The following is a 23,235-nucleotide window of genomic DNA, read 5'->3' on the forward strand; positions in this document are numbered from 1 at the left end:
ATTTTATTCTATCTCTCAGCAAATGAAAACATGTATACATTTCATAAACATGCATGAATTTTCATAAGACTTGTTTTTCATACCAGGGAATTATGCCAACATTACTGATTTAGTCATCAGCCTTGGTCAAATAATTTTCAGAATACAAATGATAAGAAAAACAGTTCACGAATTTGATATCTTTCTCTTTCTGCCATGGGACTTTAGCCCAAAATAGCACATATAATCTTTGAAAATTAGTTATAAATTTTTTTTATCCAACCTTAGAATCTTAGAGGATATCAACATAAAGAGGCACCTCGGTAACACCACCAGCCCCCCGCCTCCATGCCATAGTTAAGACATGTGTCTGCCCATCCTGACAAGGTTTTCCCTAGACATGCTGAGGAGTCCCTAAAGCCGGTGATTCCATGCCAGCTTACCCTGACCTATAAAAAAAAAAAAAAAACTATAGCTTGCCTATTTCATCACAAATTTAGGTTATCACTTACAGAAACTGACAGTTCTTACCTTGGATAATTGCTTCTATTTTATGAACATAATCATACAAAAATTATGAGTATATGTCACTTTAAAAATTACCCTGCTTATGTTAAAAAAAAAAAAAGTTATTTTTAAATTCCTAATAGCTTCTTCTAGGATTGCTGCAAGCTGACAAGGCTGTTATTAACTCTAAAGAGATGGCTGCTCTGCTCTTTGTTCATGAAGCCACCCGAGTGTTTCATGATCGCTTAATCGAACCCACAGAAAAAGGACTTTTCTATCAGTTTCTTTCAAAGGAGCTTGAGAACTATTTTCAGGTAAAGTTATATTTCAAAAGTTATCTTAAATGGAGTTTTGGGTAAAAACGTTGTTTTAGAAAAGTCCTCAGACATTTCTATAATATTTATGAAAGAACTTTATTAATTCCATGCTTCTTTTGAAAGTGTATAAAAGCATAGATCTGATGTGATGGAAATAATAAGGTCTTGATGCTTTTGCTTATGCGTTTGACCTCAAAACTGCTCATTTTTCTCCAGGATTAGCCAAACTGTAGACTCTTGAGACTTCGATAAGATCTCTCATTCCTCTCCATCCCACTCAACTTTGGTTTCCTCAATGCCAAGCTTTCTGCCCAGACCACAAAAGAAAGTGTTTCAATAAACAGATTTACGCTAAAAGGCTTGTGTCTAAATGGGGCGGTGAACTTGGCTCCATTGCTAGATTTCTTTGTTAACTCCTCTCAAGAGAATTAAGGAGAACCTTTCCTTTCCAAAGGTGACCCCTCTTTTCTTTTTCTTCCTTGGTGGTGCCATTTTCTCACACCTTTTTCATAGCAGTCCAGGAAATACAGTAAATTCAAGGGAACAACTATATTTTTACAACAGTAAAAGAGAATTTCAGAATACAGACTTTATACATAGAGATAAAGGTAGATATACACACATGCGTATAAACTCAGAATACAACATGAATACCTATATATAAATTTACTTGTGTGTATATGTATACATACATAGGGCTTTTTAGACAAATCACAAGCTCAGAAAGCTTTTAAAAATTCTTTCTAGACACTCCCCTCATTACTTTCCTTTAATCCAAATTTTCTGCTCTTCAGCCCAGACCCTTCTTGATACAATTCCTCATATTAACCCACATCACTTCATATCCCTCAATCTTTTTTAAACATCTGGTAGAATAACCTTTCCATTAAGTAACCCAGCGGTGACCCCTTTTCCGTCTCTACAGCCACTGCCACATCACTCACTTGTTTGGACTTCCCAGGGCTTCCTCCAGTGTGAAGCTGTTTTTCCTTTCCCCGCTTGAGGCTCCTCTTTGGTTTGTCCTCTGGTTTGTCCCCAGCTTCTTTCTCTCAGACATGCGAGTCTCCAGCCCTTTCTATTCTCGCTTTTCTTCTCTAAAAGCCTGAGAGGCAGTTGAATATACAGGTTAGAAACATAGGCTCTGCTGAGGTTCCATTTATAATTTGTGTAAGCTTGGTCACGTGGGCCCCTCTGTGCCTTAGTTTCTCATCTCTAAAGTAAGGATAGTAACTGTACCTCTCTCATAAGACTGTGATGACAATTAATGGTATTAATTTATGTAAAATGTTTAGAATAGTTCCTGACACATAGTAAACACTCAATAAAAGTAAGTTATCATAATAATAAAAAGAACTAGACCATACATCTACATTTCAAATACAGGCAAGGTGGTTTGGTGGAAAGAGCCAGAACTTTAGGGTTTGTTTGGTTTGACTTCTAAGTCTGTCTCATGTTACTCTGGGAACTTCACGTCAACATGGGCAGGAACGTTCTCAGTCTCCGTTCACTGCACCCTTTCCACCTCTCCACATGCCCTGACCTTGTCTTCCCTACCTCAGTCACTGGTGTTACCATCCAAGCCTCTTTGAGCATCAACTATTTTTCAAAAGAGCATCAACTTTGTCTCCTGTCTTTCCTTCATGCCTGTATCAGATTAGTGACCTCACCCTGTGATTCTATTGCTTTGATATCTGTTGCATTTTTTTCCCTTCTATCTGTCCACTAACACTTGCCCCAGTCCAGAATTTCATGATTTCTCATCTAAATTCCTTCAACCACATTCTGACAGCTCTCCTTGCCACCAGTATGACCCTCTTCCTAATTAATCTATAATGCTCCCATAGTGAGCTTTTAAAATCTTGATCTGATCACGTTACGCCCAGCTTGCTCTTAAGATAAAGTCTAAATTCCTTGGCTTGGTAAATAAGGACCTTCATAACCAGGCCCCTGCCCACCCCTGCAGCCCCATCTTCAGTCCCTACTCATCTTACTCAATGTGGTCTCTGTTGCTTCTGCCTTTATTTCTGCGGATGCCTTCCCCTGACTCACCCCTAGCCATCCTTCAAGGTTCAGTTCAAGCTTCCTCTCTCTTGGTGGCCTTGTCTGGCCTTTAAGGTTAAGTGTGCTTTTTTTGTATTTGCATAAGACTGTTTTTTTTTTATGGGTTTTCCCTATCATAAAACTTACTGTAATTGCGTCTTTCTTTCCAACCTATGAATCCCAGAGAACAAAGACACTAATTTTTATTTCTATTTAAATCCCCAGAATTTAGCATCCTACCTTACTCCCTATTGGTGGCTAATAAATATATCTGGAATGAATGAGTAAATAAAGGATTAAATGAAGAAATGGAAAAACTTTGCTAAAATAACCATCTAAAGAGAGCTCATTACTATCCCAGGAAACTTCATAAACACTCTATGAATGCCAACTGCAACTCACTTTTGAGACTTTGCCAGACCAAGGAATAGATGTAGAGGCAGTAGAAAAGGAGCAAGCAATGACTATGGAGAAAGCCAGGACCTTAGATCTTCCACTAGCAGGGGTCAGCCCTATGGACAGCAGGAGCAGCTACAATACCCCCAAATTAAAGACCACATGATCCAAACCTTCCTCAGGGACCAAACAGGGACAGAGGATGTAAATTATTCCTTATTAAGTATTTTTTATACAATATCATTTAGTTGATAGGTTGGCTTTCTTTTTTAGTAAAATATGATAATAATAGCTAACAATTACTGTGTGCCAGGAACTGTTTCAAGAGCTTTGCATATCATGACACATTTTACTTTTCATAACAACCCTATGATATAGGTAGGCCCTGTTATTATCCTCATTTTACAGATGGAGAAAGTGAGGCAGAGTGAGGATAAGTAACACGCCCAAGGTCACACAGCTGGTTAAATCATGGAGCCAGTATTCAAAGAGAGGATATCTGGCTCCAGATACTCTCTTAACTGTAGTGCCATACTGCCTCCCAACCTTCACTTAACCATTTACTAAACAAACATCTTCTGAGTGCCCATCAGAACTTCCAGTGCTGAGCACTGAGTGAGGTAAATGCTGAGGGTTACGTGGAACTAGTGTGCGCTCTGCCTTCAAGCACCTTGCGACTTAACGGGCACAAGGTGTTTCTCTAAGTGCTCTGACAGACCTATGCACAGCCTACAGTGATGAAACAAAGAAGGAAAGAGTAACTTACTCCACCTTGTCTCAGGGGAGACGGAAATGGTCAGACTTCAGAGAGGAGGTCATCCTTGACCTTGGCATGGAGGATAGGCAAGAATTTGCAAAGCAGAGCAGGAAAGCAAGTATAGAAGTTGCAAGTCCATGGTGGTAATTAGCAATGAGTAAGGAGTCTGGTGATGCAATGGTTAAGTGCTGAGCAGCTAACCGAAAGGTCAGCAATTTGAATCCACCAGCCGATCCGATCGTGAGAGAAAGATGTGGCAATCTGCTTCTGTAAAGATTACAGCCTTGCAAACCTTATAAGGCAGTTCTTTGTCCTATAGGGTTGCAATGAGTCAGAATTGACTCGATGGCATTGGATTTGGTTTGTTTTTCTAAGGAGCTTGCATGGCACAAGCGGTTTGCAATCGGCTGTTAACACGCAGGTTGGCAGTTGGAACCCACCCTACCACTCTGCAGAAGAAAGGCCCAGCAAACTGCTTCTATAAAGATTACAGCCAAGAAATCCTATGGAGTGTTCTACTCTGTAACAAATGGGGTTGTCATCAGTAAGGTGATGGGGTCAGCGGCAGCTAACAACACAACAGGGGAAGAGCACTTTTCTCAGATTGGCAGTGGGGCCTCGAGATGTTTCTCCCACAACAGGGTTTCTTAACCTGGGGTCCAAACACCCAAAGAATCCATGTATCGAACTGTATTTCAATACACTTGCATTTCCTTTGTAACTCTTGTATTTTACTCCATGCATTTTAAAACATTATTCTGAGAAGTGGTCCACAGGTTTTACTGACAAAAGGGGTCCATGGCACACAAAAAAGTTAAGAACTCCCAAATCCTGGATCCACTGTGCCAGCTGCTTCTCTTGCATAGATAGTACATTAGTCTTGACAACAGGTAGAATTGTGCTACTAACAAATACTATAAAATTATTATCTTACAACAGACTCCATGGACCAAAGAAAAACTGATGAATGACTCAACTGTATTTGTGGATTTCTTGGACATCAACAAGCTTCATAGGAAAAAGATCTATCAGAATACCAATGACTACAATAAACTTGCCAGTATACTTAGCGAATTCCAAATGAAGTTCAGTTCAACGTCTTTGGAGGTAAAGACACCCACTATATAAAAAGCCCATTGCCATCCAATCCGTTCTGACTCATAATGACCCTGCAGGCCAGAGTAGAACTGTCCCATAGGGTTTCCAAGGAGTGGCTGGTGGATTCAAACTGCCAACCTTTTGGTTAGCAGCTGAGCTGTTTAACCAGTATGCCTCTAGGGCTATATATATATACACACACATATATATAGCCAAAACCAAACCCATTTACCATATGTGTATGTATCAAATATTTTAATGTGTGTGTGTGTGTATAGAGAGAGACAAGGTGCACAAATGAGGCTGTAAAGAGTTGAATGACTAGAGTTAATAGAGTTAAGAAATTCAAAGCAGAGTGTGCCAACAGGGCCCAAAGAAGCTGTTGTGGTCAGAAATGAGGGAATTCATTCCTCACGGCCCACTGAGCTTGAACAGAGACGCCAATAAAACCATGGGTACCATAAAACAATTTGCTAAGTCTTTTCCCCCTACCGCTCATCTTACCTGCCCAAGACAGGGAAATAGAAAAGCATCATGGATGCTGTTATTCTCCTACTCATTCTCTTCTCTCAACCCTATGACCCTCCTTAATATTGCTCACTCAAATATTGGCACAGGAACAATCCTTATTGTGCAAATTTCCTTCCCCTAAATGTAAATTGTAAACCAGCTTACTGGATATAGATTACTGGGTTACTAGAATAGCTGTTCTCACTCCTGTATCCTTGTATGTGAAACCACAATCCTCATCGTTTTTCTGTCTGTACTCAGTAACTATGTGTCCCATTTCCTCTGCTAGATTTCTCATTCCATGGTGTTCTTCAAAGAAGCCATAGAACATATCGCAAGAGCTACAAGGGTCATTCGACAACTAGGGAGTCACATGTTACTGGTAGGAATTTAAACTTTTCAGATGTTTTTAAGATGCAAAAATAAAATTTAAGAAAATTCAATAACATATACTTCATTACAGAAATTTCATTTGTCTAGACATTACATTTATGAAAAACCATAATCATTGAGTCATGGAAAAGAATTTTTATCCTCTCTACAATTTGCGTAAAAAATTCATCAGCACGTAAAAATGTTATTTGTTTTTGGAAGGTGTTTAATGTGAATAAGATTGATGGATCTGCTACCATCTCTAGTGTATCTTCAGCATTAATACAGTATCTTTGAAGGTGAACCATGCCTTCAAAAACAATATGCTTACTGATGTAGAAATGTAAGCCTTTGCACAAAGTTTTACTTTTCATAGTAAAAAGGCAACAAAGGAATTAAAACTAGAAAATACTAGTTTAATACAAAAGAAGCTAGTAAAGGAGAAATAAAGGGGGGGAAGATATGAGACATATAGAAAATAGATAACAAAATGGCAGATATAAATTAAATCATACCATTACAACATTAAATGTAAATATACTAAATACTCCAATAAAAAGGTAGAGATTGTCAGATTGGATTTTTAAAAAAAGAACAGAATCCAACTATATGTTTTCAACAAGAGTCACACTTTAGATTCATAGACACAAAGAGGCTAAAAATGAAATGATGAAATATGGTAAACCACACAATTACCATAAGAGAGTTGGAATGGGCATACTAATCCCAAATAAAATATACTTTAAGACAAAAAATATATATATATGTTCTGAGACAAAGAAATACATGTTATAATGATAAAAAGATCAGTCATCAGGAAGATAAAACAATTATATTTGCACACGTAACAAAAAAGCCCCAAAATATGTGAAGGGAAAACTGACAGAATTAAAGGAATAAATAAATAATTCAACAAAAATAGCTGGCGACTTCAATACCTCCACTCTCGATAATTGATAGAGAGCTAAATATAAAATCAGCAAGGATATAAACACCTCAACAATATTGTAAAACAACTTGACTTAATTGACATCTATAGAACACTCTCCTCAAAACTGCAGAGTGCACATTTTTCTGAAGCACACATGAAACATTCTCCAGGATAGACCATATACTAGATCATAAAACAATTTAAAGAATTGAAATCAAACAACGTTCTCTGACTGCAACAGAATTCAATTAGAAATCAATAACAGAATAAAATTAGATAAATTCATAAATATGTGAAAATTTCACCCAACGGGTTAAAAAAGAAATTGCAAGAGACATTATAAAATACTTTGAGATGAATGTACACAAAAGCAGCATACCTAAAGGAGTGGTTAGAGGAAAGTTTACAGCTGTAAACATCTATATTTAAGAAGAAGAAAAACCTCAAATCAATGACCTAAACTTTCCCTTTAAAACCCCAATATCCCATTGCCACTGAGTTGATTCCTACTCATAGCAACCCTGTAGGATGGGGTAGAACTGCCCCGTAGGGTTCCCAAGGAGCAGCTGGTGGATTTGAACTGCTGACCTTTTGGTTGGCAGCCAAGCTTTTCACCAGGGCTCCACCTTCCACCCTGTTGTTGTTGTTGTTAGGGTCCATCAAGTCAGTTCCGATTTTTAACAACCCTATGTACAAAAAGAACGAAACACTGCCCATTCCTACATCATCTTCACAATCGTTGTTATGCTTGAACCCATTGTTGCAGCCACTGTGTCAATCCGCCTTGTTGAGAGTCTTCCTCTTTTTCACCGACCCTCTATCTGACCAAGCATGATGTCCTTTTCCAGGGACTGATCCCTCCTGATTACATGTCCAAAGTATGTAAGACATAGTCTTGCCATCCTTGCTTCTAAGGAACATTCTGATTGTACTTCTTCCAAGACAGATTTGTTCATTCTTTTGTCAGTCCATGGTATATTCAATATTCTTCACCAGCACCACAACTCAAAGGCATCAATTCTTCTTCTGTATTCTTTATTCGTTGTCCAGCTTTCACATGCATATGAGGTGATTGGTAACACCATGGCTTGGGTCAGGCACACCTTAGTCTTCAAGGTGACATCTTTGCTTTTCAACACTTTAAAGATGCCTTTTGCAGCAGATTTGCCCAATGCAATGTGTCTTTTGATTTCTTGACTGCTGCTTCCATGGGTGTTGATTGTGGACCTAAGTAAAATGAAATCCTTGACAACTTCAATCTTTTCCTCATTTATCAGTTGTGGGGATTTTTGTTTTCTTTGTATTGAGGTGTAATCCATACTGAAGGCTGTGGTCTTTGGTCTTCATTAGTAAGGGCTTCAAGTCCTCTTCATTTTTGGCAAGAAAGGTTGTGTCATCTGCATAACACAGGTTGTTAATGAGTCTTCCTCCAATCCTGATGACCCATTTTTCTTCATATAGTCCAGCTTCCCAGATTATTTACTCAGCATACAGATTGAATAGGTATGGCGAAAGGATACAACCCTGACGCACACCTTTCCTGGCTTTAAACCATGCAGTATCCCTTTATTCTGTTCAAATGACTTCTTCTTGATCCACGTACAGGTTCCTCATGAACATAATTAAGTGTTCTGGAATTCCCATTTGCAATGTTATCCATAATTTGTTATGATACACACAGTCAAATGCCTTTGCATAGTCAATAAAACACAGGTGAACCTCCTTCTGGTATTCTCTACTTTTAGCCAGAACGCGTCTGACGTCAGCAATGATATCCCTGGTTCCACGTCCTTTTCTGAATCCAGCTCGAACTTCTGGCAGTTCCCTGTCAATGTACTGCTGCAGCTGCTTTTGAATGATCTTCAGAAAAATTTTACTTGCATGTCATATTAATGATATTGTTCAATAATTTCCATATTCTGTTGGATCACCTTTCTTGGGAATAGGCATAAATATGAATCTCTTCCAGTCAGTTGGCCAGGTAGCTGTCTTCCAGATTTCTTGGCACAGACAAGTGAGCACTTTCAGGGCACATCCATTTGTTGAAACCTCTCTATTGATATCCTGTCAATTCCTGGAGCCTTGTTTTTTGCCAGTGCCTTCACTGCAGCTTGGACTTCTTCCTTCAGTACCATCAGTTCCTGATCATATGCTACCTCCTGAAATGGTTGAACGGCAACCAACTCTTTTTGGTATAGTGACTCTGTATTCCTTCCATCTTCTTTTGATGCTCCCTGCATCAATTAATATTTTCCCTATAGAATCCTTCCTATTGCAACTTCGGGCCTGAATTTTTTCTTCAGTTCTTTCCTTCCACCTTAGGAAACTACAAAAAGGAAATCAAACTAAACCCGAAAAAGCAAAAGGAAGGAAATAATAAAGATTAGCAAAGGGAATAGAAGAGCAATATAGAGCATCCCGAAAACTGGTTCTTTGTAAAGATCAACAAAGTTGACAATCTTTAGCTAAATTACAAAAAAAATGAGAGAAAACTGAAATTATTAAATCAGGGATAAAAAGAGGACAGCACTACCAATATAACAGAAGTAAAAAGGATTATAAGGGAATAATATTGTGAGCAATAATATTGTTGGCAATAATATGCCAACAAATCAGACAACTTAGATGAAATGGACACTTTCCTAGAAAGACACAAATTACTGAAACTGAAGAACTAGAAAATATGAATAGGCCTATAACAAAAAAGGAGATTGAATTGATAATTTCAAGACTTCCCACAAAGAAATGCCCAGTCCCAAATGGCTTTACTGGAAAATTCTACGAAAAATTTAAGAAAAAATTAATACCCATTCTTCACAAAGTCTTCAAGAAAGTAGAGGAAGGAATACTTTCCAATTCATTCTATGAGGTCCGTATTACCTTGATACCCAAACCAAAGACATCTCAAGAAAACAAAGCAACAGATCAATATTCATTATGAATAGAATATTCCTTATGAATAGAGATGCAAAAAGCCTGAACAAAATATTAATAAACAGGATCCAGCAACTTGTAAGAAGTTTTACACATCCTGGAATGCATATTTGGTTCAGCATCCAAAAATCAATCAATTATCATATTAATAGAAGGACAAAAACTTCATGATCATCTCAATAGTTGCATAAAAATTGACAAAAACCAACACCATTCATGATAAAAACTCTCAACAAAGGGGAATAGAAAGGAACTTCATCAGCCTAATAAAAGGTATTTATGAAAAACCTACAGCTAGCATCATTCTTACTGGTGAAAGACTTAATGCTTTTTTTCCTAATATTGAGGGAGAAAGCAAGGATTTCTCGCAATTCTACTCAACGCTATACTAGAAGTTCTCAAGGGCACGTAACAACAACAATCTCAGTAGATGCAGAAAAAACAGTTGACAAATTTCAACACCTTTTCCTGATAAAAACACTCAGCAAACTAGGAATAGAAGAGAAATTCCTCAATGTGATAAAGTGCATTTATGAAAAATCCACAACCCACATCATACTCAATGGAGAAAGACTGAAAAGTTTCCCCCTAAAATCAGGAATGAGGCAAGATGCCTGCTTTCACCAGTGCTTGTATAAAACTTGAGTCTAGTTACAGGCCTCGAAGCAGAGACAGGTGGTGGGATTGGGTTCTGCGAGCAATCATCGGCATCTTTCAAGGCACCTGCCTCAGGAGAGGCCATTACAGGTTCCTTAGGAAAATCTGGATTAATTTCCTCAGATGAGGATGGAAGGGATGCTTCTATTGGTAAAAAGACTCAGCAGAATTTAGGGGCTCAATGTCTCTAGCTTCATCAGGATCTGCCCACATTTCCCCATTCCAGTTATCATGATCACATTTCTTCCCAATCAATTCCCTCAGTTTAACATCAGACACCTTGCAAGGTGATGCTCTGCAATGGGTCACTTTCATATGGCCTTTCTCGCCATGGTCTTGTAACTTCCACCAAATGATTGATGGGACTATGCAATAAGGTGCTCTGGCCCGTCAAGGGGATTGGACAACTTGCTAATAATGCAAATAAGGTACATGGCATCCTTGTGGGTGTGGGACCATGCAAATAAAGTGCTTGTGAAATCCTAACGAGGGGATTGGTCAGCTTTGCCATCCCACTAGGCTTAAAATGAGCCATCTCAGAGGTGGGAAGGGGGACCTCACTACCACCAAGAAAGAAGAGCTAGGAGAGGAGAGCATCATTTGGATCCTTGCACTGAGAACTTCCTAGAACCAGGAGACAAAAAGAACTGTAACACTGGAGACGGTGAGAGACACCGAGGAGCACTGGCAGAGAAACGATGGCAGCAGAGGCAGCAGAACCAAGAGACCAGCAGGAGACAGTGTGGTGGGCTTCCCGGTCCATGGAGCAAGATAGCTGAGTACCTTCCGGCAGGAGGCTTGCTGGCAGAATGGGGTACCTTTAGGCTCTTATCAGTGGAGCTAAGGAGGTTTGTAACACTTGCCCAGGCAGTGGCCAAGCTGACCCAAGAGGCCAAAGGGGCCAAGGGAAGAGGGGGCTGAGGACCAGAGAGAGGCCTGCCTGCAGGAATGGCTGAGAAGAGGCTGTCCTAATCGAAGAACTGTATACTGAATTGTAACCTGTTACTTCCTTAATACTCCATAACTATATGCATGGTTTGTGAGTTCTGTGTGACCATTGCAATGAATTATCAAACCCAGTAGAGAGTGCCATGGGAAGGACGGCTGATGTCAGACTGGTAAAAAGGCTGGAGAGTGGAGGTATGTCTGACTGCCATCTCATAGCAATCAACCTTGGGCTGATGGTGATGGTGATTTTCTCTCCCCCTTGTGAAGTTAAAGGAGGTCAGATGCCCTCACCATGCCATTTTTCAGTTGGAAATTCAATTGATGTTGTAGTTCAGCCACTCATAGGATGAGACTCTGGGTTCGGTTATCAGAAATCGCAGCTCTGTGGCTACAGAAGATAAGGTTTTCTTTCAGGAAACATATAGCAACTTCCAGGTTATTTATCTGGTGCTTAAGCTGGAAATTTGAAGCCCTGAACTCATCCTTTTCTTTTCCCACTTTATCCAGTGGAAGTAGGACCAATCAGCCAATTACATTTTACTCATCAGTTTGACAAAAATGTTCTAGGGTATCAAATGCATGATTGCTCAGAACCTTATCTCTCATAAGTATTTGATTTGTTGTTGCACACTGTCAACTTGATTCTGACTCAGCAATTCTATATGACAGAGTAGAACTGCCCCATAGGGTTTCCTAGGGTATGATTTTTACAGGAGCAGATCACTGGATCTTTTCTCCTACAGAGCCACTGGTGGGTTTGAACCATCAACCTTTCGGTCAGCAGCCAAGTGCTTAACTGTTGCACCATGAGGGCTCCTAAGGACTATTAGTGCTCTCTTTACTCCTAGAAATAAAATCACTAATGCCTTTAAATCTGACCATATTTGAGAAGCAATTCCAGAAACTCCAAAACCAATTCAGAAAGCTCATCCTTAAGATTCTGTTCTCTAGAACCACTCTCAGTACCAGAATGCCTTAGCCTGAGTTCTCTAGAAAAACAGAACCAATAAGACATAGATAGATAAATAGATGGATACATTGATTGATTTTAAGGAATTGGCTCATGCAGTTGTGGGGGGCTAGCAAGTCCAAAAATCTGTAGGTCAAACAATAGGCTAGAAATCCCTACAGTCTTGTTTTTTCCCAAAATCCATAGGTCAGGTGACAGGCTGGAGATTTCTGTAGTTTTGTGTCCACAAATCCCTAGGTCAGGCAGCGGGCAGAGTGAAGAGTGGTGGAAGAGTTCTGTAAAGATACCTGTTTATAGTCCGGAGGCATAATATACCCTCAGGAAAACTCCTTTTTTACTCTAAAGGCCCACACACGTTATGGCAGGTAATCTGCTTTACTGAAGGCTAACTGATTTAACTACTTCACAACAGCATCTAGATTACTGTTTGACCAAACAATAGGCATCATAGCCTAGCCAAGCTGACACATAAAATTAACCATCACAAGATGTAGAGGAATCCTGTACTTTCTGCACAATTTTTCTGTAAACATAAAACTGCTCTTAAAAATAATCTGTCCTTTTAAATGGGCAAAATATTTGAATATTTCACCAAAGAAGATACATAAATGGCTAATTAACCCATGAAAATATGCTCAACAGAATTAGTCATTAGAGAAATGCAAATTGAAACCATAGTAAGATATCCCTACACACCCACTTCAATAGTTATAATTTTAAAAAAAGAAACAAAAAGACAATGGTCGATAGCAATTGTTGATAAAGATGAGATAAACAGGAACTCTTACATATTGCTGGTGGGAATGTAGAACGGTAAAACTACTTTGGAAACAATTTGGCCATTTCTTACAGACTTTAACATAGATTCACCATGTAACTGAGTGATTCTACTCCTATGTTAGCAAGAGAAAAACAAATATGCACTGAAGGACATGAATGTTCATATCAGCATTATTCTTAACAGCCAAAATGTGGAAATAATCCAAATGCCCATTAGTGGGCAAATGAGTGACAAAATGTGGTATGTGCATACAATAGGATAATATTCGACGATAAAAAGGAACAAACTGATGGTACACACTACAACATGGAGGAACCTCGATAACATCATGCTAAATCAGACACAAAAGACTTCATATCATATAATTCCATTTATATGAAATGTCTAAAAAAAGCAAAGAGCTGAGGGAGGGGTTGGGGATTGACTTCAAATGGGCATGAGGGATCTTTTTTGGGAATAATAGAAATGTTGTAAAAATGAATTGTGGTGATGGTTGCATAACTCTGTAAATTTACTGACAATCATTGAATTGTACACTTAAAACAGATATGGCCCGTATATTATACCTCAGTTAAGTGGTTTAAAAGGCAATAGTTTGCCATCATTACCAAGGAGTATGTATTCAGTGCTTGTTACTCAAAGTACATAGAAGACCTAATGTCTTATAAATGAAGAATCAAGTATCAACAGTGACATAATGATAATTTAGAGACCTGTATTATTTTTCTGGAAACACTGGTGGCATGGTGGTTAAGTGCTACAGCTGCTAACCAAAAGGTTGGCAGTTCAGATCTACCAGGTGCTCCTTGGAAACTCTATGGGGCAGTTCTACTCTGTCCTATAGGGTCGCTATGAGTCGGAATCGACTTGACAGCCATAGGTTATGTTATTTTTCTAGATTATGTTATCTTTCCTGTGAAGTTATCTCCTCTATTTCAAGGGACTATGAAAAGAAAATGTGAAAACATTGAATGTGCCTTATGAAATTGATAAACTACTTAAATTGTATCTAATATACCTCCCAACATGATTATAAAAATAGTCCTGAGGTATTTTTACTATCTAAATTTCTAACACAAATAATTAGAAAATTATACATTGAAAGATTTCCAGAATATATATAGAATCATACATTGATTGTTTTCCCCCCAAAGATTGGAATAGATGGATGTGGAAAAGAAACTTGTACAACTTTGGCCTGTTATTTGACAGAATACAAACTGTACCAAGTGCCTGTATCTCACAATTATGCCTACCTAGAATTCAAAGAAGACTTTAAAAAAGTGTTCACTCAGACAGGATTAGAAGGAAACCCCACTGTTTTGATGGTTGCTCATTTAAATCTGGATCAAGTAAGCACTTTTTTGTCTTTATTATTTGCTCAAGTTTGATGTTTGAGTAGCCCAAAATAAAATAAGTTTTGAAAAGGAAATTAGTAAGAAAATATTTCTCTATAGTCCTATTAACCTAGTATATCAATTCTTTTCATTATTCTCTGTCCTCATCCAGCCCTGATCCCCAGAGTTTATATATTTGTAATCATGCTAAAGATAGTTTTACATAGCATTACAACAGAAGCATTTTTCATGGCTTCATAATTTTCTTTGTAGTTAATGAAATGGAAATAATTTATCTAGGTAGCTAAAATAATCCATCTTATATCTGAACTTGTTTTGTGATGTGTATTTTTTTAAACTATCCTCTGTATCCACTATCTGACCACGTAATCTACAGTGTGCTCTCACAGCGCGGAGCCTTCTGTTTCTCTCCTTTATCCTTCTCTTCTAATGTCACCATCAGGGTTAGGACTTCCCTTGCAGGATATACTTTCTTTAACCACATAAGCAAAAATGTTAATCGCTCATCTTTTTTATTAGATCTGTAGGAAAACCTGGTAGCATAGTGGTTAAGAGCTACGGCTGCTAACCAAAAGGTCGGCAGTTTGAATCCACCAGGCGCTCCTTGGAAGCCGTATGGGGCAGTTCTACTCTGTTCTATAGGGTCGCTATGAGTTGGAATCAACTCGACGGCAACAGGTTTGGTTTATTTGGGTTTTTTGGTTATTTTGTAAAAGCTATAGCCTTCCACAGGCAAAACATAATTTAAAAAACCATTATCTTGGATTGCATTTATTTCTTTGTGGCAAAATTTCAAGGGAACATTGTTTATTATCCATGATCTACAAATGTTTATAAACATGTATGAGCATCATTTCTAACTCTTATCTGGTTTTTTCTCCTAATACTGATCCTCTCTGCCTAGAGTTATGTTTTTTTTTTTTTTCCATTATCAGGTTTTGAGAGTAAATCCAAGCACCATGTCATAGCTGCTGTGCTCCATTATACCCAGCTTTTCTGCTTTATCTCTATACTCTCCCTCCCCAGACTTAAATATCCTGCTGTATAGATCAGGCTGAGGTTTCTGTCAGAGGCATTCCTTCCAGATTTTGGAAGATAGTTTCTTCTACGCAAAGAGCTCGTTGTCCTAATTTAATCAATCACTTTTTGGAAAACCATTACTAATCAGGTCAAAGCCCAGTTGAATGTGGCTCCTTGACTCCCGTGTTATTTAGAACATCATTGGATCTACCTTCCACACTTTCCAGGTTTCTTCTGGTCATGTCAGTCTTTTCCATGTGAATCAAAAAGAGTGAGACGTAATCATAGTATTTGGTAAGCCTTGCAGTTCCGTCATGTCGTGGATGAAACAGGAAGTCAGCTAGTCCATGTCACCTCTGTTGACCTCTACTGGAGACTGCCCAGCAGCTCTCTGCCCTTCATCATGGCCTAAAATACCATGAACCTCTCAGCATCTGAGGAATGTCCTGAGGAGTAGAGAATGCTACTGCTGCTTTTTTTTTTTTTTTTTTAAAGAAAGCTTGGATTTACTCTCAAAAGCAAAAGGCTCATACTTTTTAATAACTCCTCTGGTAAAGTTTGTTTTACTGCTCCGCTGTCATTTCCCATTGGCACTGGAACCTTTTATGGAGATGAGCTTGGTTAAATTAAAATACTCCTTCAGCCATGTTATTTCTACTTTGTTTACTATACAAACACAAAAGTAGTGCGTTGAGGACTTCTATGAGCTGCTTGAAAACAAGAGGACTTCTCTGCCCAGTTCATTATTGTACCCACCTATGCATACCTCTTGCCCAGTGCCTAGCACAGCGTTTGGCATACCGCATACTAAGTAGATATTGTCTAATATTTGAACAAAGCTGATTTTGATTGAGAAAAATATTTTTTGCTTGTTTTGATTTAAGAAAATGTTAGCATTTTAAAAAATTAGTCTCCGTTCCCCTTTATCCCTATTTCTTTTTCAATTTGGTGTGTTTAGAGTAGAATTTATGAATAATTTACTCCTTCAAATTTTCTTTTTTTTTTTTTTTTCCTGACTAAATACATGTTTCACCCAAGGAGACATTTTTGGAAGATTTGAACTCCATTTTCAATTCAGGAAAAATACCTGACTTGTTTGAAAATGAGGAGCTGGACTCTATTGCACAAAGGATTAGACCTCTTGCTGAACAAGTTGGTTATATGGATAATGATAGGGAATCTTTACTTTCGTTCTTCCAAAAGGTACTTTTTTGTAGATCGACTTTATTAAGTTGTGACGTTAAATTAAAAGTGATTACACTAATAATTCTGTACATGATTTTCAAGTTGGAGACTAAAAATGGATATCATTTCTTTAGGTCTTCAAATGAGTTCGTAAGACTACAAAAATCACCACCCCTACACACAGACATACAAAGATTAACAAGGATCTGAACTGGACCAGACATCAATGGCTTTAAAAAAAAAAAAAAAAAAAACAGCTGGAGGCAATGAAATGAGAAATAACATCCCAACATTATTTCTTACACTGAGACCTCTTCCTAGCTAATGAGGTTTTCATTTCAACCAAGAAAGGCAACAAATAAGAATTCTTTCATCTCTTTTAGTACCCCTAGAATTGATCAGGAAGTGATAAATACAGAAAGATACAGCAGAAAATATTCAGAATGAACTCAGCAGCAGAGTAACTGCAAAAGAACTGATTTGATGAGAGACATAGACTAGACCAATGAACTAGTCTTTCTTTGTCTTTCAGACATGATGGTTGAGTAAATGGCTTAGTGAACATGATTGCTCCAACCAAAATGTTCACTGGGAGGCTGCCACTAGTCAACTTATTTTAGGTGCCAATTTTTGACTAACATTGGGTCATTTGAGGATTGAACTGGGCCACCCTCTATTCTTCAACAGATACTTAGTAATCTGGCACAAGAAGATATAAAAACTTCCAGAAATGAAATCCCCAGTTGAGAGAGAAGAATGTGATATGAATGGGTTGGATTGTGTTATATTTTAGAATGCCATGTTATGAAGAAGGATAACAGTTATCCTGAGAGTTTATGGCATTCTAGTGCCTTGTGTTACATAGTTGGTTTATCTGATATATTTTAAATGGTAAGGAAGGACAAAGAAAATTTTATTTGGAGTGCGAAGGATAGTACATTCCAGAAATAAAAATTAAATCAAGAATCCCAACTAAAAATCCGTTTTAATTATTTATTTTATTATTTATATATAATGTATACCATATCTCCAAAAATGATTTGAAGTGTCTTACAATAGCAATAAAAACACTGGATATTCCCAGGTAGGAGTTTGGTGATAGGTAAAGCAAAGAGAGATACTTTCATTTTTACTTTAAACACCGCTGTATTGTATGCATTTTCAGATGAACAGTATTGCTTTTATAAAAAATTTTTAAAGACCGGAGGAAAAAAAGATGAAATCTTACTGTAGTCTTCTTTCAGCTTTCCCATAATTATTTTAGCAAAATAGGTTGCCTGACACTCAAAGATATTATCACTTTGTACAAATTAGACTCTTTGAATTAAAAGGAACACTGACTCACTGAGGCTACTTTTAATAATGTGGGTCTATTATAAAAGGATATATGGAAATAAGAAGGGAGTAATCCGTGCTCCATGCCCAGACCTGCCAAGAGCCCAGAATAATAGCAGCGCAGCCAGGTCTTACAGGAAAAGGGATCCAGGCATACTCCATAGAAACTAGCACTTAGCTTAGGACTTGCAAAATTGTTTAGGATCTACTATAGATTAGTTGTAATCCTTGGCTGTAATAAGCTGTAGCTTACTAATACCTCTTTTGGTGCGCTACCCATATTGTCTGTCTCTGCTTCTCTATTTCTTTCAGCTCTAACCCATCCTACTATTTTCTCACTTTAAGCTTCTGTGGGCATAAATGCACAATACTCTAGAGGAAAGTCAGACCTATTACCATCTGATATAAGGTCCTCTACTGAACAGAGCTCTAGCACCAGGCCCCCTCATAAGAGTTGGTTTATACAAGGAGTGGTCTGAGTCCAGTGCCTCCCCTAACCAGTTCAACCAGCTGAAGTCAAGAGAGTGGGGTCACTTGGAGCAGAACATGGCTGCTTTCCTCAGAAGGACTCTGTGGGACTGGTTGTTTCCTTCAGAAGGACTCCTTTTATGTCAGGCAATCAGTTCACAATTGATCAGTCTCTGGTCTACTCATTAAGAAAAGAATTAGAGCAAGTTTTATTTGGAAGTTGCAATATAATTTTTTTTTCAAAGCAGTGGAATATATTTTAACAATTTATATTTTTATTAATTTTCAGAGAATACATAAAAATCTTCACATTTTTATGACCATGAGCCCTACAGAACATAACTCCCGCCAAATTTGTAGAGCATATCCTTCTATGATTAGCTCCTGCACAATCGATTGGTATGAAAAGTGGCCAGAAGAAGCTCTGCTTGTTGTAGCCAATTCTTTCTTAACAGAAAAGGTCAATTTGGAAAGCAGAGAGGTAAATATAACCTCTATTTTAAAATCTCATACAGCTGAAAGTATCAATTTATTAACAGCATCTGACAGTATTATGTCTCTGAACATCACTGAACACTGGTGAGAAAAAATAGGCAGCCCTAGGCCAAATAAAGGAATTTCCAGGTGGAGCAAATGGTTAAGAGCTTAACTACTAGCTGAAAGGTTGGCAGTACAAAACCACCCAGAGGTGCTTCGGAAGACAGGCCTGGTCATCTGCTTCCGAAAGATCACAACCTTGAAAACCCTATGGAGCAGTTCTACTCTGTACACGTGGGGTTGATGTGAGTCTAGAATCGAATCAACAGCAACTAGCAACAACAAGCCAAATTATGAAATAGGTCAAGATTTGTCTTAACTACTTACCAGTTCTGTGACTTCCCATCTCTTTAGTCCCCTAACTCACCCTTTTTCAAAGATGCCCAGGTTCCTCATTGCCTGGGTCTCTTCATCATTCTGGCTTCATGCTGGACAGCAGATTTCATGAAGGAAAAGCAACTTCCATTTTGGGTACCAGATCTTATGGTGAGAATGCTGGAAACTTCAGTATATTCTTTGTAAATTGCTCTGACTTCACTGCAACAGCAAAACTACAAAAAAATGAGAGCACAAGCCACACACAAAATTCACTCAGAGGTCATGAGCCGCGGTAAGTAAGAATCTATTCTAGGGTGATTCAACCGAAGATTCCATAGGCCCCAGCTGACGAAAAAGGAGTAAGAGATGTTGACAAAAGAAGTTGTAAATGCACAGAGGCCTGAAACAGTGCAAGACCTACGAAGGGGCTCACATCCTTTCTTGTTCAAGTGTTCAAGGAAAGCAAAGACCAAGAAGGACAGAGACAGGATGAATCCAGGAGGAAAATGCAGCTGGGTTAAAAGTAACCAAGTTATTAGGCTAGGCTTGGTGGATTGGCGGTGGGTTACCAGGACTATGTTATGTCTAAATCAGAATTCTCCCAAGCTAGGCAAAGGGAATACTCTTTCTGCTGTGGTTTTCCCCACTTTATATGTATATCCTTTGAGTCCTTACATTTTCTACTTTACTTTTACTTTTTACATATTTATTTTACTCAAGGAAACTTTCTTGAGTACCTTGCTGCTAATGACCTGCTTTCAAAGAAAAATGGAAGATAAAGATAACCCTTGGGCATTGACCTTGGTACCCTAAATCCTTGCATGGCTGCAGCAGAAAGTAAGGGTAAAGCCTGGGAGAATGAGTATGGCATGCGATTAATCTTTAACCATATCATTGCCTCTTCTGCCCCACCACCATCCCAACCATTAAAACTCATATATCCTTGGTCCCTTTCATCCAGGACCTTTCTATACATCTCCACATCTCAGAAATGATAACCTATGTCAAGTTACTCAAAATGTTCAATTTTCTCCTTTTCTAATGTATATTTGGATTGCTTTCTCTTAATTCTTAAAAAAAAAATTTTTTTTCAGAATTTAAAAGAAAAACTTGCCCCAACATGTGTCCAAATCCACAAAAGTATAACAGACCTGAGCCCAAAATTCTTTGAAGAGACTAGAAGGCATTATTATATCACTCCCAGGAACTACTTGCAATTCATGGATACGTTTGCACACATTTTGAAGTCACGGGAGAAGGAAATGCAAGTGAAAAGGTAAGACTTTGAGATCAGACAAGACTCAGGTAGTTTATTACTTACATAGACAATGAAAACAAAAGTGCCAGAGGTGCCGGCTCTGCATGTTTCTGTCGTATGGATGACACCCAGATAAAATGGGCCAGATGACTGCACTACAGAAAGTGGGCATCCTGTTGCCGAAGAGCCCCGTCCGTGGTTCAGCTAAGCAGTTTTATAGCCTGAAGCTGTACCTTAAGAACAGGGTAGGGGATGATGTGGGACAGAAAGCCTCATACCTAATGAGAACCAGGGAGGCAGTGAGAAACTGCCTCGGGACAGCCTCCCAGGAAGATAGGGAAGTGAATGGGAAATGGTCTTTAGCATCTGCTCACAAGTGTCCTGTGCTGTCATGTTCTAGGAGGATCACAGGGCGTTCTGCCAAGACTTAGGTCCTCTTTAGTTAAACCTTGCCTAGAGGACCTATGTAGAGACGCACAAAGTCATCAGGGCACCAGGGTGGAGCTATTCCTCTACAACTCCATCCCTTGACCTTTCACGTATCCAACTGAGAATTCTTTTTAAAAATTTTGGTCCCTCCATCAGATACCCTAATTAATTGTACTGTTAGGGGATTGGAACAAATCTGTTCTATCTGTCTTAGGAAATATTGGATGAGCATGACCATGACTGTGACTCCGAGTGGGGTAATCAGGCCCAATCAGAAGATAGACCACAGCAGGGTCCCTGTATGGAGCCAAGCCAGTTTAAAAATGTCATTAATCCAGGTACACCAAGGGGTGCTGGCAATCACACATACTGTGCCTCGACTGATCAGCAGGAAGCCCAGGGCAATGCAATTTTTCATCAGCTTTCAAAAAAAAAAAAAAAATTTTTTTTTTTTTTCATTCTAGAAAGTTTAGACTGGTTTGTGTGTGTAGTGGGCAAGTACAGGCCTAATGTTTACATAAGAAGTAGTAGAAACCTTGACAGCAGCATTTTGCTAATGTGGGGGCAGGGTCTAATTTTATTACCTTTTTGTAAATAATAAGGTCGGGGGGAGCATGACAGATATACTATCAGTTAAATTTAGAGCAGTAATTATAGTCTACTGTTACAGTCTGAAGTAACAACTAGAATATGGTTGTGATAGCCTAACATGATAAGGTTAAAACGAATCACATTAGTGTTCAGAAAGCTAATCTTGTTTTATTATCTCAAGTAAAGGCTACTTGGAGTAAGCAGCTCCTAGGAGATCTCTGAGAATTCTTAGATTAAGATTTTTGTTAAACTGAGGATGATGGTGGCAGCCTGGGTTTAACTGGCCAGATGTCCTGCAGGCAAGAGTTAAGGGAAGCTAATGGGATTAGTGGTCCCTCCCTCAAACCCTAACCTCCCAAAAGCTCAGGTGTTCCTTCCCCACCAGCTGGGATTGCTGCCCTCCATTCTTAGCCATCCCTGCCACAATCACTTTTTCCAGTCTTCCCCATACCTTTCCCACACCATCTACCTAGACTCATCCCTGGTGACTCAGCTGTTTCTTCCTTATATGCCTTGTGCCATTGTCGGACATCTTCTACCCCCTGATGTGCAGGCCATACCAGGACCACCTTAAGGGTTGTCACTGTGTATGTATGATCATTATTATCAATATCCATAACCACCCATATCCACCAAGTGTAGCTAGGTGGCAAAAGAAGTACCAGGTTAGAGTCTCCCACGTCCCAACTCTTCTTTGCTACTCACAAATTCGAGTAGCCCAATTTCCTAGGGGTACACACGTGAGGAGAAAAAGTGAGAAGGACTAATGACGTGTTTCGGTCTCTTAACAGCCAGCCTGGGCCTCTTCTCCATCCCCAAACTCATAATTAAACATTCTATTTAAATGGGGAGTACTTTGGGGAAACTATAACACTTAAAGCCCAAACTGCCTGTCTTTGGTGTGGGCTACACCAGTAACTGAGCCTCAGTTGTCCTGTCAGTGTTTCCTTTAAGACAACATTATATTCTTAATGGCACCTACTTCCTTGGGATGACATGGGGCATGAAAGGTCCAGGGAATGTCCCTAATAGTTACACACTTAAGGGTATTTTTTGTTATAAAGACAGCACCATTAACTGATTAGATGCATTCAGGAGATCCAAATATGTAACATAGTCTTAAGAGTTATGGAATTATGTGGCCCATATCTTTTCTGCAGCAGGGATGGCAGCACCATATCCCAAAAAGCATCTCCTTTTCACTGGGTGGTAATAAACCCGTAGTACTCTCAAGAGGAAGGTAGGGGACCTATGTAGTCTATTTCCAGGAGTGGCCAGGTCTGCTATCCTGGACTATGTAATCCGGAGTTCCCTTTGCTACTCGACTCTGTAGCTGGCAGTTTGGAAAGTGCCATGTCCGAAACCCCAGGAAGCATCATTGCCTGGTGACCATGTCCTTTTGCCCACGTAATCCCTTAGCAGGACTGTGGGGAAGCCCCTACTCCTACCCTGCTTGCCTTGATCCTAGACAAGAGTATGCTCTACCAGATCACAGGGAGTCTTATCTCATTCCCTAAATTAGTCCACATGGTCCCATCT

At 38.9% G+C, this 23,235-nt stretch overlaps 1 protein-coding gene across 1 annotated transcript in view; it reads left to right on the forward strand.

Moving 5' to 3' along the window:
- DNAH14 (dynein axonemal heavy chain 14) overlaps nt 1-23,235 on the forward strand; it is a 379,927-nt gene that overhangs the window by 246,704 nt on the left and 109,988 nt on the right. Inside the window, exons 52-58 of the mRNA XM_049867924.1 lie at nt 630-800; nt 4,936-5,103; nt 5,894-5,986; nt 14,352-14,549; nt 16,614-16,778; nt 18,853-19,044; nt 20,513-20,694. Of these exons, the coding sequence (XP_049723881.1) occupies nt 630-800; nt 4,936-5,103; nt 5,894-5,986; nt 14,352-14,549; nt 16,614-16,778; nt 18,853-19,044; nt 20,513-20,694 (1,169 nt within the window). The remainder of the gene's footprint in view (nt 1-629; nt 801-4,935; nt 5,104-5,893; nt 5,987-14,351; nt 14,550-16,613; nt 16,779-18,852; nt 19,045-20,512; nt 20,695-23,235) is intronic.

Source organism: Elephas maximus, chromosome 24, assembly GCF_024166365.1.
Source record: "Elephas maximus indicus isolate mEleMax1 chromosome 24, mEleMax1 primary haplotype, whole genome shotgun sequence".
NCBI lineage: Eukaryota > Metazoa > Chordata > Mammalia > Proboscidea > Elephantidae > Elephas > Elephas maximus.